Below are 19391 nucleotides of genomic sequence, written 5' to 3'. Positions count from 1 at the left end.
GCCCGGAGGGAAAACTCACGTAGCGAGTGTGCATGCGTTCCTCTGGCCGGACACTAGGAGGCGCACGGTGGCGAAGGCGCGGTCCTGGCTCATCATGCCGGACACCTGGGCCGGGAGGTAGCTGCTGGCCGCCGAGAACATCTTCCCCACGTAGGCTGTCCAGGTGGGAGCCTCCTCCTGCAGACTGCATAGAGCCAGGAGAGGTTAGCTGATTGATTGATTGATTGAATACTCTATTGAAAAATATATTTTCAAAAAGGATAAAGTCACAAGAAAGCCGTCAGGCTTGTTTCCATTGTGGTCCTCTTGGGGAAAGGGGAGCAACAGACAATAACAGTACAATACAGACAAAAACAGGACAAAAATCATAAAAACTGACCAATAAAACTGGATTTATTTTATTTTTTTCCCCTTATTATTATTTTTTTTTTTTCATTTGTGCCATTTATCTATTCTACACTACAAAAGTCAGTATAATAAAATAAAAAAAAATTAGGCCAACCATCTTTTTAATGTGGATTAAAAGATTTCAAAGGAACTGATCACCTTGAGGCTGGAAGGCAAGCCATTCCACTGAACTGCTGCAGAGTACATGAATGATGTTTTTCCCCGTATTGTTGTGAAAAGGGCAGGGTTTAAAATCAGTAGGTTAACTGAAGTCAACTGAGGTTAACTGCCGGTTACCCGGAAAAAAACGCTTGCCCCCGCGGCAAATGGAAGCTGCGTTCGAGCTTCATTCTCCATCCACCAGCTGTCTAAAAAAACCCCGGAAGAGACGCCGGCTCTGAGCGGAGGTTAACTTAACAACATACACCTTGCTGCTATAGGCAGGAGAGGTAAGCGGAACCACATTAACCCTAGTTTGGGCATGTCAAGATCTTAAATAACTATAGTGCCGATCATAAAGATGATATCAAATAACTACCGTGAACATTTCAAAGGTATCAGATCCACAAGCTTGCGTTGCAGCACGCTGCGTTGTATTGTGAGCTTCAAGATCGACTATTTTCAATATTCATCGTACAAAATTATATAGGGCTTTGCATTAGGTTTGCTTGCTTAGCCCATTTAGCCTGGAAAAAAGCCTTAGAAAACGCTTTCTAAGTTTACTGCAGAACTTTATTCAAAAATGACAAAATATAATCATGTTGCTACTTGCTATATACTGTACATAACAACAATAATATTGTAAACGTGTGTTGACAAATGAGTCGTATTGTTACTGTGAAGATGATCAAATAAACTAAACTAAACTATAACCCGGGGTTCAGATCAGCTGCTCTCGGTATTACCAGTGAGAATATGATGGGACAGATATCATATACATACAGACAGACATACAGCGTCAATTTACTGGAAACTCAGTGAAACATCCTCAAATATCAATGAGCCGATTCATCCCGATTCCGTTCTGATCGCTCAGACAACACATTGATGCCAGGATAATAATGGTGTTGAGGTCCAGGTGTGTGTATGTGTGTGTGTGTGTGTGTGTGTGTACCTCGGTCCGTGTTGTTCAAGTTTAAAGATGTGCACAGTCTCCGTGTTGCTGGAAGCGCAGAGGAACTGACCGTCGGGACTGAAGGACAGAGAACTGATGCTGACGTACCTGCACGCACACACACACACACACACACACGCACACACACACACACGAGAAGAAATACATAATAGGATGTGAAACCCAAAGACAATTCCTAGTGCTTTCACCGCACCGAAACTCAAATCATTCTACCACCACAGTGGTGTGGTTCTAAAACGTATTGTTATTTCAAGGATGCCCATATAACTAACTGAATGTGTGCCAATGGAACCAAATGGAGCGGTTGCTGAACATTTGTACCACTCTAAGTAGACACAGAACTGTAAGGATCCATTTGGAACCCGCTCAAGTGACCACCCGTGAGCATCCACCGCCCTTCGAGACCCACCGATCTCCAGCTACAACTATAAATAAATCACACTGCTTCGGCCTACAATGGACTCTGCATTCCGAGCATACCGTTACTGTATGCCACATGCATGCCTGGCTGTCTGTAAAGTGCCGGGCAGGCCAACAGAAATGCCTATACTTAATTTCAAACCAGTTAAGGGATTAGAAAGAAACCAGGTGTTTGTTTACTGCCGGTAGTACTAGGTTCCTGGCTGCACGTCTGGTGTGCATGGCATGTTCATGCAGTGTTCACACTTGCGGATACAAAGCTACAGCCTACCATTCATTTCCAATTGAAGCCAGCGAGGTGAAGATACAAAAGCAACAGGCCTACATTTGTAGCTGAAACAAGTTTGAGTTGGCTTCAACGGCTGCTACAGAACGACCCGAGTATTGTTTAACTATCTCCACTCACCTTCACTCTCGAAAACCAAAATATTTTTGCCCGCTAGTTTCACATTCCTTCCCAGCATCCTAGGGTGTTGTTGTTGAACACATGGTGACATATTTTGTATAGCTTTGAATCTTTTGCAGCTGCCACTTGCCAGTGTGAACGCAGCATCAGTTCAGTGCTTACGGTATATATTGGGTTTTGACTTTTGACACAATTGACAGAATTTGAACTCGTACCTCGTGCCACGGCGGAACTCAAACAGGCGTTGGCCCTCAGGAATGGAAAATACTCTGATAACTGTGCCCTGAGTAGAGAATGACAGAGAGAGAGAGAGAGAGAGAGAGAGAGAGAGAGAGAGAGAGAGAGAGAGAGAGAGAGAGAGAGAGAGAGAGAGAGAGAGAAAGAGAGAGAGAGAGAAAGAGAGAGAGAGAGAGAAGGACGGACAGAAGGATTTCATTAGAACTCCTATTCATACAGGGTATTTGATGACAAGCGATACGCATTTCATTCTGAGCACCTTGACCACAGTGCTTGCTGTGTGTTATCATGTTAGTCCACTGTATAGCCAAGAGGTCATCACACGGTTTATAACATGACGGATTACAGATTATTAGGCTGTGTAATCTGAGATGCATGATATCGAGATTCATAGCTGCAGTAGTCTCTCACCCTCTCGGAGGCACTGGCGAGCTTGGTGCCTGAACCGTTGAAGGTGAGAGCTGCAAGCGGACTGTCGTGAGCTGGAATCATGGTCACTGTGCTCTGAGAGAGAGACAAAGACAGAGACAGAGAGAGAGAGAGAGAGAGAGAGAGAATTACAGTACTATTAAATGTAGAATAAAAAGTGCTAGCTTTCAAATAATCTCTCAAGACAGATTCAGAAAATTCAAAGGGGAAAAAAAGAAAAACACCAGGGGGCACTGTTTTCACCCTTTTTTTTGCCGATGGATTCCCAGATTGGCTTTCTAATGAAATAATAATTTATATCAGATTGTTCCTCCAACCCAAATTTAGCACAAACATGAAATGATTATTCTACTACTCTACTGCCACGGGCAATGTGGAAAGCCCCCTGACATCATCACCCATTCAATAAATGAACCCGTTTCTTTCAAAAAACCTTCCTGAAAAAGCATCGGTCAGAAAGCTACAAGTGGAGTCAAATATCAATCAATTCCCGTTGAAATGAGGGGTCACACTTTGCATATTGACTTTCACCAAAAAAAACACCTTCAAGTTCGAATCAACCGCATGCATTTAACATTTGTACAAGAGCAACAACAGCAACACATCTGGTTCCGTTCTCACCAGGTTGTTGGCGTCGTACACTATGATCTCTCCGATGGTGGCACTGCCAGGGTAGGCCAGGTATGAGTTGGAATGGTTGATGGAAAGAGCACACAGACCTGAGGAGAGGACAGCAGTTATGAGGAGGACCAACACGAGACTATAGGCCAAGAAGAACAGGGAGGCGGGGGTTATAGGGCCCATTCATACTCCTATTTTAGAGCCGGATAAAAAACGTGTTCCTTCCACGCGCTATACGTCCAACCAGGGAAACTCCCCCCTGTCAGGTGTAAAGTAGCCTGGAACTCACCTATGCTTTTTATGGCATAGGCAGCCCCCGGCAGGATCCGCCGGGAGAATATATGCGACATGAGACTAATTACTTAGAGCGACAGAGAGAGAGAGAGGAGCGTGTGTGTACATGTGTGCGTGTGTATGTCAATTTTACAAAGGTGCAGACAATCAGAAATCAGCAGAGAGTGAGCAATGTTTGCGCTACTCTATGCCGAATTGAAGTGGACTCAGACCCAGACTATTTTTTTTCTCCCTGGAAATAAAAACGTCTGGGTTTCCGAGGCTAGGTTTAAAGGAGCAACTTGGACACTCGGACATGAAGGAAGCATGAGTTCAAGTCCGTTGCTCTCGCCATGTCCCCCCATATATGGGGACTATAGGTTGGTGGAGGGTGTGTATAGAGCCCAGGATCACATTAGATAATTGACACAGGGGTGAAAAAGGAGATACAAAATCGTGGGATGAAAAATATATTTTGTAAAAAGTCGGTTCGGTTCGGAGCCTACAATGTGACGTCATTTGAGGTTCGGGGGGGGGGGGGGGGCAGGTACCGTCCTAAAGTCGTCTTTTCGGTGCTACTGAGAATTTCTGACGAGGAGAAATCATTTCGGCACTACAGCGCCGAAACAGCTGTAAAATAGGAGTATGAATAGGCCCTTGGAGTCGATCTCCTTCCTGAGGGGTTCGTGTCATCTCCTAAAAATGAGTCTGGAAAGTGACTCGGAGGAAAGCACGCAACATCTCTAAATAACTACGGTGCTGAACATAAAGACACATCGTTTCGAGACCCCTTATGGGTCTTCGTCAGGTAGAGCTACGAAACAGTGTGCGGACTACTTCTTCCTTTTCCTATTTAAGGTTTTCGACCTGCATTCGCCTGGAAGCCAACCAGACAAATCTGCCACACTAGTCTGACCATGTTTTGCTTTCAAAAGAAAAAGTATTGTACTGTGTAAATGTACTTTACTGTACGTTATTGACCAGTTTGTCTTGCACCTGGGCTTGTTCTATACTGGATGTGTGTAAAGCAATACATTTGTATTGTGTGTCATGTCCTATACCTGAGGGGTTGGCTGGAGTGTTCAGCAGCGTCTTAAGAAGCTTCATGTCTTTGATGTTGTGGATGTAGATGGATTCCTCCAGACAAACCACCAGCCTCTGAAACAGACAAGACAGGCCTCGGGCTATTTATATAGCGTCCAACACTGCCCCGTCCGTCCGGTTCGGCCTACCCTCTCCAGAAGTCACGGGGCAAATTGTGTTCGCATATAGGGTCTGCCAAAATCTCCCGGAGGGGGCGTTAACATATGTGTCACGTGGTAGCGGCCGCCATGTTGGCAGGCATTTCTGCTTTGTTTACATTCAGCGACCATCCGTTTGCGTTCTAATTTTAAAACACCAGAGGGAGTTCAACGCTCGTTCCTGGCGACACCAGGATGGAACACCAGGATGGAAAGAAAAAACGTCGGCCTCGACATACCTTACAAGGACAAGCATTAAATGTAGTCGCATTAGTGGTGGTAGAAGATCGAATCCTCTGTTCAGTCAGTGTGTTCATAGGGGTCGAGACCGTCAATATCCTTGATTTTGTTCAGGTAACGCTCCTTTTCCTCAAAGTTAAGCTTGTCCTTGTAAGCAAGGTATGTAGAGGCCGATGTTTTTTCCTTTCCATCCTGGTGTTGGCTCACTGTATTGTCGCCAGGAACGAGCGTTGAACTCCCTCTGGTGTTTTAAAATTAGAACGCAAACGGATGGTCGCTGAATGTAAACAAAGCAGAAATGCCTGCGAAAATGGCGGCCGCTACCACGTGACAAATATGTTAATGCCCCCTCCGGGAGATTTTGGTAAGCCCTATAGGACCCTTCCGATTCAGTGGATTCGGAGGACCCCCAAGCCTCCGCGGTGTGGTATAGGCCCCGTCACAATTACTATACATAATTACTAATTAAATTATTAATTATTATCTCTGCTCCTCACCTGCCTGTTGAGTCGGACGGCCAGGATGTCGTTGGAGTAGCTGTAGTTGCAGATCTCCGTGCCCTTCTTGAAGTGGTAGACGTTCATGCGGCGGGGCATGGACGCGCACACCACCACCACCAGGCTGCTGGAGAACAGGCGCTCCACGATGTACACGTCTGGGGTGTCTACTGGGGAGGAGGGCGGCGGGGACAAAGAGATGTCAACGTCTGTGAGTGTCACCGTCTACTGGGGGCGCTCCGCCTGACACATAAAGACAAATCCACAGAGGGGTGCCCTGGGCACAGCCATTACTGAGGTGTAATCCATGGAGCAGGTGCTCCGTAGGCCAGGTGTGGCTAATCAGTGCTGCTGTGCTTAAATGGTACACCTCAGTAATGGCCGCACCCAGGCAACCCTCTTTAACTTCCGCTAAGCAACAGGCTATAGGCTTAGATGATTTCTATTTATATTAGGATAAATGTGCGCGCAGAGATGGGCAGTATTTGAAATACATGTATTTGAAATACATGTATTTGAAATACGTATTTGAAATACGTATTTGAAATACTTTTTTGTATTTTGTAATTTGTATTTCGCTGGGATGGAAGAAATTAGATGTATTTTGTATTTAGATAAATGTTTTGACCCAGTATTTGTATTTTGTATCAAAATACATTTTCAATGTTTTTTAATTTTTGCCCATCAGAGATGGGCAGTATTTGAAATACATGTATTTGAAATACGTATTTGAAATACTTTTTTGTATTTTGTAATTTGTATTTCGCTGGGATGGAAGATGTATTTTGTATTTTGTATTTAGATACATTTTTGACCCAATATTTGTATTTTGTATCAAAATACATTTTCAATGTATTTTGCCCATCTCTGTGTGCGCGACTGTAAAGACGAAACAGAAGTGGGTAGGAGGCTCCACTTCCGCTTTATATTTTACTCATGATAGAACTTCCGTTGCTCCAGACTGTATGATGGAACTGCATTTGGAAATTTGCGAGAGGCAACAGTCTGGCAACGCGAGACTAAAGGCTCATTCATAGTCTGGATTTTCGGTGGTGAGGTGACCACCAAACTACAACATGACGTCATGGGCCGCGGTGAAGAGCAAACCACCGCCCCAGCCCACCTCACCACCGAAAATCCAGACTATGAATGAGCCTTAAACACAATACTAAACAAAACAGGGTTCTCAAACTTCTCACACATTTTTACCAATGAATTTCCAAAACCTTTCCAGAATATTTAACCCAATTTAAAGGCCTGTAACAATCATTCAGCGCAATAATGAGTCTCACACTCCCATGTGCAATGGCCAAAGACAGGCAGTGTAGCAACAATAAAGCATAGAATAGAGAATGGTATAATTATTCATTCCATTCCAAATTTTGTACACCACCTATCCTAGGTCATAGGACCACGCTGCAGCATGTTGTGAGCTTGTAGATCTGTTCTTTTGTCAAGTCTGGTACAAAATAGGCCGTTCAGCGACGAAACTATACATATTATTATTAACAAAATAAATTGCCAAAAAACAATGCAAAGACAAAAATCTTTCCAGGACTCTTGGTGAATTCCAGGCCCTTTGATGAATTCCAAACTTCTTCCAGGACTGGAAAATATTGTTTTCCAAATTTCAGAATATTTCCAGGAATTTCACGACCGTGGGAACTGGGAAACCTGGGGTATTATCTTGAGTGACATGACACATGATATGTGTGTAGGTCTGTAGTCCACTAACCAGACTAACCAGACGCACTATTCCGGGGGTGAACATTTGACAAAAAAAAGAAACAATCTACAAGCTCACAGATTGGATATTTTTGGCAAACACAGTTGGTGTGAAGAGGGGAAAAAAGATAAACAGCACACCAGGTAAGAGGAACTGCTCTAAAGTAAAAAAATCACACTCGTGTGAACTGTGAAGTGAGGGGCACATACATCATACAATACATCACATTCCGTGCTCAGCCAATCAAATCATCACAAAGGACATTCCACTTTGGTCGTCTTCACTTTTCTGACCTCACTTTTATCCTCAATAATGTAATTTGCTCAGCCAATCCAATCATCGCTATGTATGGGGTGATCAGCCAATCATCAGCCAATCTTTGTGTTCACACAAACCCTCAAAGCTGGGCTTTAGGCGGGTTTTATTATCTGAACTGGGGCCATGATTAAGAGGGACGGCCGGGGGCATTCGTATTGCGCCGCTAGAGGTGAAATTCTTGGACCGGCGCATGGCGGACAAAAGCGAAAGCATTTGCCAAGACTGTTTGCATTAATCAAGAACGATTGTCGGCGGTCCAAAAGTTATTTTTGGCAAAAGCGACGCGGTCATTTAACAAATACATCAAGTTGTCTTTACGGACTGTACAACCAAGGTGCCCTGAAGGAGAAGAAGAACGTTGAAGGAGATCCTAAAATTAACTCCAGTTAAGGTCGAGGATAAAGGAGCCCAAAATGGTAAAAGCAAAGAAGTTGCTCATTTGGTGTAACAAGACAGAGAAACGGCATCTGAACTTCATGAGGCCTGCAGCCTGTGATGTCAATCAACTATGATGTAATTGCGTGACTTTGCAGCAAAACAAGTCCTTATATTTATGTGCGATTTGTGAAACAGTATGAAAGGAGCCCACATCCCCACTGAGGACTTTAATCCATGTAGTTACAATATGACGTACAACTCCAAATTTGGGCACGACCTCAGCCGGGATCTGAGCCCCATTTACTGCCAATACAATTTTTAAGACAATATCGTGTCACACGTAGTTTGCGGAATTAGACCCTACACAAAAACAGACAAACACACAGACCCTCTTCTAGATGCTGTAAAAACATACAACGCAGCCGTTGTTCCTCCCCAAAAAAGCATGTCGAAACTTTGCGTGCAGATCCGTATAGGCCGGCACGGTTTGGATGAAATGGATATAAACCTGTGAACAGGGCGACGCATATTCATCCCACGAGTGCGCTGGAACTCAAACTAGCCTTTGTGTTACATCATGATTTATATCTCACCATATGGCAAGAGAGCCAGAGCCAGCATCACCGAGCCAAGCTGTGATATCATCCTCTATGGTCTATAGATGACGTACAGAATTTATTGATGGTTATTATTATTATATCTAGGCCTGTCACAAGTATTACATATTCGCCTACCGGTAATCGCAATTATTTGAGATAATGATTATGACCATACATTTTCAAACGTCTTTCAAAGACTGTGAAAAGAGGAGCGCTCTTATATCATCATCATACATCACATTCCGTGCTCAGCCAGTGCAGAGACAAATTATGTCAGAGAAATTATTAAATGTGTTAAGTTATTTGTCAATTGCCCCCTGCAGTGCAATTTGTGATTACGAAGCGAAGCCTAAAAGGCAAACAGAAATACAAATTGTAACGTTCCAATGTTCGATGCAAAAACGAGAAAAAAACACAATAAAATTGTTAATCACAATTATTTGCGTGACAATACATTGTCAACTAGAATGTGTAATCACCGGTTCAGTGGCCCTGTGCTGTGGTTAGAGAGTGTCCGCCCTGAGACTGGGAAGTCGAGGTTCGATCCCCATCCAGGTCATACCAAAGAGGGTACCCAGTGCATCCCTGCTTGGCACTCAAGGGTTGGCATTGGGAGGAGGGGTAAGTCCCTGCGACATACTGGCTATACCAGCGTCATGTCCAGGGGGTGTACTTGTACATCAAGCTGCCTCACGCTACAGAAACAGGAGATAGGCTCCTTGCCCTGTGGGCCTCATGTCTCGACAAGGCTTTACTTAAAGTTAAACGTGTAATCGCGACAGCCCTATAAGCATACAGTATATGAACCAAATGAACTTTCATTCCTAATCGCTTCTGGGAAGATACACAGAAACCTGATAATTGACCTGTGTGCCCTGACAACGTGCATTTCTTTATTTGACATGGGAGGGTACTGTTAAATCAATAGACACTGTTCATAGAAACCGCATCTATTCTGTTTTGGATAGTATAATGTGAATACTTCTGTTCGTGTTCAAATTGAGAGTAGAGCCCAGCTGGTGCTGGATGTTGGGGGACTATGCCAATACCAATATTAGGGGTGGGGGGGGGAACAATATACCAAAATACAAAAAAAATACAAAAAGAAACAGCAGCTCATTTTTACATTTGTCTTAGAGAGCATCAGAGTTACAATTGAGACATCAGTTTGCATTGTCTGACCCCAAAACTAGTAGTATCGGATTTCGGAAGTACACATTTGTATCCTTGTATCTGTTCTATTCCAGGAGCCCGCCTTCTCATGTGTCAAGTCGTCTCACATTGAAAACAACCCATCTACACGCTCGCAGCACCATGACACGTGTTTGTAGACGAGTTGGACTGATAGGACATATCGATGCCACGCATGCATATCGACCGCATGCAGGCATATACAGAGGACCAAAGCAAGGATGGTTTTTTTTAAAGGAAATGGTCAAGACAAAATATGATTTTTTAACTGTTAAACTACCTCAAAAACAGACATCGGACAAGGCCACAAACTTAGTTGACACCATGATACTTTACACCTGCTAAAAATCTCCCCGACTGTGACACACGCGTGCGCGAGCACACACACGTCACACGCACACAGCTCTGTGTGTATGTTATGACTTATGAGTAGCTGTTTCATGTTCAAACCTTGCGTCTTTCTATCGTAGCTATGTGATGAATGATGACCTAATTTACCCTCTGAACCAATTACAATCATCACAGCCTAATAGATCATATACTGTAGTCGATATATGATCTCATATACAGTCTTGAATCTACGTATATTATTAGTATACAGAGTCAATATGATAATCTTTGAAGGCAATGATTCATTGCCTTCTTTCTATATGATTTTGTGTGATAATCCTAATCTCTAGAGCCGATGAGTCATGTGTTCTAGTTGTTCTACACATCACTATAATGACGTCATCGTCAATAGCAGCCACTGTTTGTCTAGCCTTCAGGGTTGTTGTTGTTGTTGTTAGGTGTGAACATTCTAGAAGTATAGTAGGTAAAAATGCAGGATTATGGTTAGTTTCCGTAAGGGATCATGCACTGTCTGGACAGATGTCAGCTATGAGGAAATAACCACACACACCACAGACTAGTGGTGCTACAGAAGTGGTTCCCAAACTTTTCTGGACCCAAAAGAGAGAAACAGACGTCTGCCCAGGACCCAAACTGGTGAAAATAGCAGATCTACAAGCGCCCCACACGCCGCGAGCTACTACGTCTTAAACATTTGTTTTCTAATTTATCCAATTTATTTGATTTCTTCATGAAAGTACTGAATTTAGTTTTTAATTCCTCACAGTCTAAACAATTATAATTGAAAACAAAATGTAAGAAACGTAAAACAAAGAGACCCATGAGCATGTGTGTCCGCGACCCACGAATGGGTCCCCCGACACAGTGTTTGGGAACCAAAAGTGAGTTAAGAGAGTTAGATAGGATTACGGTTAGTTTCCGTAAGGGGTCATGCACTGGGCAGATGTCATGTACGAGGCCATGGGGAGGAACTTGTGTTTCAACAGAGGGGCCATGGGGAGGTACGAGGCCATGGGGAGGTACGTGGGGTTCAACAGAGGGTGCATGGGGAGGTACAAGGCCATGGGGAGGTACGTGGGGTTCAACAGAGGGACCATGGGGAGGTATGAGGCCATGGGAAGGTACGGGTGGTGGGGAGGTATGGGTGGTTCAACAGAGGGGGCATGGGGAGGTACAAGTGTAACGAGGCCATTGGAAGGTACGTGGGGTTCAACAGCGGGGGCATGGGGAGGTACGAGGCCATGGGAAGGTATGGGTGGTTCAACAGAGGGGGCATGGGGAGGTACGGGCACCCTGGGCAAGACCTACGCTGAAAAGACCATCAGCGGAAGTTGCGGGATAAGGAAATGACGTCGACGACGTTGACAAATCAGTTTACATTCTCCGCGAATGAAACAAGTGTTGTGGTTGGTCGGGAAAATATTGTATACGGGGGAAAATACATTTGACGGATGTTCCGGAGGATACATCCGCCGATAATAGCTTCTCTGCCTTTACGTTGTGACCAGGCTTTTCTTTTCGCAGATAAGTAAGCCTGGGACCGAGGCTAAGGCACGGGGAGGTACCATACAGGTGGTTCAGAAGCCGGGGTGAGGATTTGTACTGCAGCGGTCTGGATTGAGAAAGGCCACCCAGACTGTTCTGATACTGAGCTCTCTCGGCTATCTGCCATAGAATCTAATACAAAATAATGTAATCACGCTTCCTTGACAATGTAACTATAATCGAATTGTCCTTTTAAAAAATATATAATCTGACGTAATAATAGTTACTTCCTGATCCCAAATACATGTAGCCAGTCTCTCCCCAACCCTGCTGGCACTGATGTCTAACTGTTGCAATAAAAGAAGGTTAGCCAATGGAATACAAGTATATACTGCTAGGCCTACTGCACAGTCTTGAGAAAGATTGTGCTATTTGTCCCAAAGAAAAGTGACTGCAAAAGACTGCTGCCATTTGTTTAGAAATTATGCAATGTGACATATCTCTGTTTACGGTAATGCTATTGCCTGTATATACTTTCCCCATTTTCAACAGTGTTTATTATATTTTGACACTTGCCAATAAAGCACCTTTGAATTGATATTGTGTAGCTGTGAACACATTATGCATGTCTGTTCTTCCGAATTAACTGTAATTTTCATATCACACAATTATACGGATGCAAACGAGAGATTGTTTTTTTTTCCCTTTTACGTCCGTTGTTATTAGTAGGGTTATTGAAAATGAATACAACACCAATCTGAATGATATATGTGTGTGTGTGTTATAACAAGCCCTGTAGCCCCCTGGTTTTCTCAAACTGTCTGTCGATCAGTGGGCAGATGGCCATCTATAGTAATTAGTAGAGTGGACACTTTTCTGATGGTGATTTTAAACAAAGCAAAACACATTGTGTGAGATAAGACTCTGTGTGAGTGAAACATAAGCTCCTCCTAGCAGGGGTTAGGGAGGCTGTGACAGTCTTTAACGAGGAGACACACACACACACACACACTCACCACTCTCATGGATGCAGTCCAGCTTCTCCACAGAGGTCAAAGAGAACAGCTTGTAGCCTGTCTTTGTGCCCACAGCCAATGACCTGCAGCACGCACACACACACACACACACACACACACACACACACACACACACACACACACACACACACACACAATTATGCGAGAGAACAAACACTTTGACATCAACTTCTTGGCTGGCTTCAGACTTGAATATACTACATGATCTGCTGTTATGCCCAATGTACATGTAGCGTGACCAGGTTCAAAGGAGGTGGTTAAGTTGGTCTTTGTTTTGTTTGCAACCCTGTCAAAGCGTTGCATGACCCATATTTTGGTCCTAAGCTGGTCGCTGGTTGAGAAACACAATTGCCTTACAGAGAGACCGACAGTGTTTGGGTTTGTTTGGGGAAGAAAAGTGAGGGAGTCTTCAAGGTGCCCACATGTGGTTTCCAGTTCCACCAGTGCACTGCTGCGTGCCGTGACTGCTTGTGAAGCAGTTTTTTTTCTTCTTCTGCCCGTTCTTGTCTCGTCATGTTTGCTGACAAGACGGAACGTGTGGAAAGTCACTGAACAATACATCGCAGTCCGTCTTCACTGGCCAGTGGCCACCCACGATAAATCATGAATTATCTTATATTTTTAAAGTTGCACGCATGCAGCATTGGCTTTTCGTGTAAGTAAACGTTCACAATATGTAATAATGCATTGCATTTCTTTGAAAGGAATCCTGCTTTTGGAGTTGCCTAATTATATGATGAAGACAAAAAAGCACACGTAAGCATAGCCCTGGTTCAAACTTCAAGCTTTTACAGGTTGTTGTTTTTCCCACAATGAGATTAACTTTTAATGGGAAGAAAATATATAATCTTATAACACCTTATCAGTAGTGCAATTGAGGTGAGTTTGCAGTCAACAACATGGCTACTAACAGTTTTCTACACTTGTGTAACTTAAGCCCAAATTATAGTTTAACAATAGCATAGCAGATATTCTACCAAGTTTGTAGATTTTGGTAGTGTAAATCAGGCATTGCATTATGACAGTGGTTCTAAAAGTTGGGTCCAGGGACCCCCAGTAGTTCTTGGGGGGTTTCCAGTGGTTTGTAGCATCACTCAGTCATTTTTAACCACTTTGGCTTTTGCTACTTTTGCTTTGGATTGAGGAGATTCATGTGTCAGTGTGTGTGGGATTCAAAAATGAAGCGTGTACATCTACTGTATTTGAATAATCTTGGATAATTTAGATCTCTTCTGGCTGGGGGTTCCTTTCTGGCACCAAATATTCTCAGAATGGCCAAATAATAATCCATATCAAATTATCAATGTGGTGGTCCTGGGCTTCACATGGACAAGTTTGAGAACCAGTGCATGATAAAAACCCAAAACAAAAGTGTGCCATGGTGTGTAGTGTGGAATGTAAATAATCTCTTATCTATGTAGATGGATAAACTCTGGCCACAATAGTGAGTAATATGGGACAGGAATTAGGCTTGTTGTGAAACATCCTGTTGTTTACTATGCAAATGAACGCAGTAAAACGAACCTTCATTATTACTACTATACAGTGTTGGGCAGTAGCTAGCTACAAGTAGCGAAGCTACATAGCTTACTACATTTATCAGTAGCTTGATGGTAGCTTCACTCCTTTTGAACCAAGTAGCGTTTTTTGTAGTGTAGCTATTTTTAGACCCAAGTAGTGACGTAGCTTTCAACAAAAGCTACAAAGTTACAAATTTACTGTTAAATAAAGTTTTGTGGGGGGAAAAAATCCCTGGAAAGAAATCCATGATTGGTTGGTTTAGATAAGAAGAGTCTGACACAAACAAACAGGCCACCCGCATTCTCTAGTCCAGGTGTTCCCAAACTTTTTTGGACCAGGTACCCCTTTTGGGGTAGATATTTTTCCAGGTACCCCCTCATCCTCGCAACACGGATAACAATATATTTACAACCACAAGCAGTGTTTCCTGCAGGAAAAAGCTTTGGCATGGTGCTGGGCACAGGCCGCAATTTTGATTAATTAATTAGATTAATACATTAAGATTAATTTGTATTATTGCTCTTGTATTGCTATTGGAGACACTGGGGGGACACTGGGGGACACTGGGCAGGCACTGAGGAGGCACTGGGTAGACACTGGGGAGGCACTCAGGGGCACACTGGGGAGGCACTGGGAAGGCACTCGGGGGGGCACACTGGGGAGGCATTGGGGAGGCACTCGGGGGGACACTGGGGAGGCACTCGGGGGGACACTGTCTAAATGTATATGTCTAAATGTATACGTCTAAATGTATACGTCTAAATGTATACAGACGTCTAAATGTAGACGTCTAAATGTGTACGTCTTCTCTTATGGGGGTCCCTGGCATATCTTTTCAAATGGGGGTCCACAGGCTATGTAGTGTCAATTTGGGGGTCCTTGACATGAAAAAGTTTGGGAACCACTGCTTTAAACACTTTAGCACTTTATGAACATGAACAAAATAGATGGGTCCCCCCTGGAACTCCCTCAGGTACCCCTGGGGGTCCCCGGACCCCACTTTGGGAACCACTGCTCTAGTCTAAATCCCTGTCTCTCAGCTGGTGCGCAAATGGCTAGGCTGTGGCAATAATAATAATTTTAAAAAAGAACAAAAAATAACTAAAATCGTTCATTTTTTGGAACCATGAACTTTAGTTCAAAATGTTGAATTATGAACTGAATTAGTTCCTTTAAATTTTTTTTACTGTGAACTGAACTATAGTTAATAAAAAAAAGAACTTTCCCAACACTGAACACATGAATCAGCCACACCGCAAGGTACATTAATACAAGTATATGTGAAAAAGTTGACACCAAAAGCCAGACAGAGGGCTTGTTTCCAGTTTGTTTTTTAATAAACAACCAAACTCAGCATTTTTGCCTGCCTATTAGGCTATTTGTTCGGTGGAAACTTGATCATGAAGTTGATAAAAAATATTTTAAAAAAAAGTAGTGTCCATGTAGCTAGCTACTTTTGCCATGTAGCTTATAGTGTAGCTTGCTATAATTATCTGGGGATAGCTTTGTTGTAGTTGAGCTATATTTAATAGAGAGTAACTGGTAGTGTAGCTTACTACATTTTCCAAGTAGCTTGCCCATCACTGCTACTATAACAGTAGGCTTATTTAGATAATATTGCTTGCTCCTCACAGGCGGCGGCCGCTTTAAATCATAAAAGCCTCAAAGCTCCGTCTGTATTTGTTTATATCCCCGAGGCGGTGTACTACTGTAATTACGGTCAGGAAGGAAACAGCTGTTAAATGATTGAGTTCCAAGAATCCAGTCGGAACAATGTAAAACCCCAAAAACCCAAGAAGACAAGTGGTCGCTTGCTTACGTGGAGTCCTGGTTGAAGGAGGCGCAGCCGAGCCCACCGGGCCCGGTGGTCCCCGGCGGCCCGACTCCGGGTCCCGGTCCCGGCCCGCCAGGAGTCCCCTCGGCACCCTCTCCCGTCTCCATCCCGATCCCCAGCGGCCTCCTTCCCTCCCTCCGCCCTGGATTGGAGGCCCTGGCCTGGGATCGGCTGCGCCTCTCGGCTCGATGTCGGCGGCCGTTACTACGAAGGGATCCAGTTGAAAAAAAGCAGTGGGACCACCACCTTTATGAGGCTGAATGTGACGACCAACCACTGTGAAGAATGTTGGGAACCGCGCTGCGAGAACTCCGGATAATAAAACCACTCAGAAAACGGGCAGTTGGAAGTGTTGTTTTTGTTTGAGGGGAGAGAAAAAAGAAGCAGAGCCAGCCAGTCAAGCAGGGACACTGACTGAGCTGAGTGGAGCCAACGGGGAAACAAACTGAAGCAAAACAAGAACAGCTGACGGACCCCCGACGTCATCCAGCCTACTCTGGCCCGCCATTGGCTGGACGGAAACCTGCGCGCTCGCCCGATTGGTCGGGCGTACACTGTAGTTTGTTTTCATTGGTCCCCTGGCATGACGAGGGCGGGTGCAGTTTATTACTATATTTTATTATTTTATATTATATTATATTATTATTATTCATCATTTGCAGTATATAAGATGATGTCTGGCAACATAATGTGATGTCTACTTGTTTGTCTGTTGTCTTTTTGTGTCTTATTGTTTGCTCATGAACAAATTATACATTTTAAAGTTGGGACAAAAATAAGTAGTGGTTTGTTTATTTATTTCAGTTTCAGCTGTGTGTGAGGTCATCATCTTCATCCTCTCCAGCTCCAGCAACCCTTCAGTCACTTCAGTATATCCAATTAAAGTTGATCAATAAAGTAGTATTTCTTTCCACAGTTTATTAATAGCATATTGACAAGATTTTTAATGTCCTTTAATTGGCAGCCACTCCCAAAAATATAGCGTCGTTGCCAAAGTGTATGGCCTATATACACTTAAGCTTCTAGCCTGTTTTAGCCATGGTATTTGTTTAGAATGGTTTCAGAGGGTAAATTAGGTCATCATGATAGTATGCATAACACATATAGAACAGCAGGTGCTGTGTGTGTGTGTGTGTGTGTTTGTGTCACCTGGACTCAAATGAAGTCATTAATTCTGTCTTACTGGTACCTTTCTGTCACAGATACTGTAACTCCTGTCTGACACTTTCCTCCATATCCATCCCCCTGCATCCACTCTCTCATTTTCACCTGTCTCCCACACTCCCCATATTACTTTAGATAGTTGACCCCCCCCCCCCCCCCCCCTCAGGTCAAATTAGCCTAGCCTACTCATATAAAAACATTCATAAAAACATTCAGAAGTTGTCAAACATTACATAAGAAAGAGTCAAACATTGTGGAAATAGCCAGCTAGTATAGCTATAGCCAATTGTAGTTTGGCTATTTTCACAATATTTATGTGTGGAACCTAGTCAAACTAAATGTAATGCATGTGAACTACAATTCCAAGTGCTTGTCCCCCAGTTCAAATATAATTATTTTGAACTGGATCCACCTGATGATTGTTTATTTTCAGCTGAATCCACCTTGCAAGATTGCATTTCACACATTTCCTTTCAGCTTGACTTCCAGCCACCACAAACACAAAGATGTTGCTGTTGTTGCAATCGCTGTATTATAACTAGATTTGGCCTCTTCCTGGGATTAGCTTCACAATACAACACATGGTGGGCAAGGATTGAGGAGGTCTGGCCATTTATAGGACAATGGACAGAGGGATGAAGGGGGTATTACATGTTAATTACCTGCATGTTGTGCTTCATTGTAGCACCTTGAGTGTTTGTGTGCGTGTGTGTGTGTGTGTGTGTGTGTGTGTGTGTGTGTGTGTTTACGTGCGTGTGTGTGTGTGTGTGTGTGTGTGTGTGTGTGTGTGTGTGTGCGCGCGTGTGTGATTGATAGCTCATACATTCAAACAGAAAAGTCCTATCTGATTGCATTAAATGTTAAAGTCACCTTTCCACTTGTTTTGCCAATCATTTTATGCATGCACATAGCACATACTGTACCTATATATGTACATGAATCAAAAGCAACATAATCATTCCAATAACCAGTCAGAAACAATTTATTCATGCGAGCACTGTTGCATCGATTTGAACCATAAACCATTCCTTTACAAATGGAACTATACCGGCAAACTATTTGCTTGTTTGAATTTAATACATAGGAACCACAATGGAAACAAGTCTCCATGACTTGTTTGTGCAATATAGCATTCAACCAAGCAAAAAAAAAGGAAGGAGGCGTGTCTGGCCTGTAGAAAGAAAGTAACTTTATTTTTCATGTATTGATGCAACTAAAAATATTCATACTTTTTTTTTTTTTTTTTACATTACTTGTACATCTTCTAAAACATATTCGTTGTGTGTGCAGGCAGCCAAACATTTCAGCTCCTGCCTCCCTCAGTAGCTGCATACCCAACAATGTGGACATTCCCCCCCCCCCTTTTTCTTTACACTGAAAGTGGCATAATTATATAGGAACTGCTTTGTTCAGACCAAGATGCACTGGGAAGTTGAGGCACATATCTTTTTCCAAGGAGGGACATCTTGAAATGTCTCAGTGCTGCAAAAATAAGAAAGTTAAGACAGGTTTTAGTTTTGTAAACGGAAGTGAAAAAAAGAAACTGTTATGGGTGGCAAGTGTCACACAACTAACGCACAGAGAAACAAGAGCCACATAGCACAGACAAACAGTTACGAGACTCGTCATATCCATGTATGTACAATTAAACACTGCACCTTAAATTCCCACAGCACCATGGCTCCATCCAGACCCACACTGCTGTACTGTTCCACCTTGTCTCTCTCCCCGGACACGACGCACAGCTCGCTGTAACGACACAACGGTTCGGCTATAGTTTAGACACACATCAACCCCTTTTGCTCCCAAGGACCCATGAACAAACAAGTACACACTATGTAGGGTTCTGTGTGAGCTGTCGAATCATGCTTGAGTTAGAATGTGTGAAATACAACACTATT

General features: G+C 43.4%; 2 protein-coding genes across 4 annotated transcripts in view; both read right to left on the bottom strand.

The window, feature by feature from the left end:
• Window positions 1-15: 15 nt before the first annotated feature.
• LOC308323657 (WD repeat domain phosphoinositide-interacting protein 1-like) lies at window positions 16-16779 on the bottom strand (the record flags this gene model as incomplete). 2 transcript variants are annotated; one of them, XM_080775422.1, is made up of 9 exons in its annotated part: window positions 16312-16779; window positions 12951-13033; window positions 5887-6053; window positions 4970-5066; window positions 3636-3733; window positions 2997-3089; window positions 2564-2631; window positions 1502-1609; window positions 16-184 (listed from the first exon to the last, which is right to left on the bottom strand). In XM_080775422.1, exons 1-9 carry the CDS (start codon window positions 16431-16433, stop codon window positions 16-18), a joined length of 1005 nt encoding a protein of 334 aa, XP_080631548.1. In that variant the 5' UTR covers window positions 16434-16779. The 2 variants fall into 2 exon arrangements, with proteins under 2 accessions (XP_080631548.1, XP_080631547.1); XM_080775421.1 differs by having other exon boundaries at window positions 5887-6056; window positions 16312-16778.
• A 1878-nt stretch (window positions 16780-18657) lies between these two features.
• The window catches only part of LOC308323257 (actin-related protein 2/3 complex subunit 1A-A), a 30642-nt gene continuing 29908 nt past the window's right edge, over window positions 18658-19391 (bottom strand). For both annotated transcript variants that reach the window (XM_080774971.1, XM_080774972.1), the window contains exons 9-10: window positions 19149-19239; window positions 18658-18972 (exon numbers count right to left, since the gene is read on the bottom strand). In XM_080774971.1, the coding sequence (XP_080631097.1) occupies window positions 18967-18972; window positions 19149-19239 (97 nt within the window). In that variant the 3' untranslated portion in view covers window positions 18658-18966. The remainder of the gene's footprint in view (window positions 18973-19148; window positions 19240-19391) is intronic.

Source organism: Protomyctophum bolini, assembly GCF_963924005.1.
Source record: "Protomyctophum bolini genome assembly, chromosome: 11".
In the NCBI taxonomy this organism is placed as follows: Eukaryota; Metazoa; Chordata; class Actinopteri; order Myctophiformes; family Myctophidae; genus Protomyctophum; species Protomyctophum bolini.
Note: the sequence above shows the minus strand (reverse complement) of the source record. Positions and strands in the feature narration are given on the sequence as shown.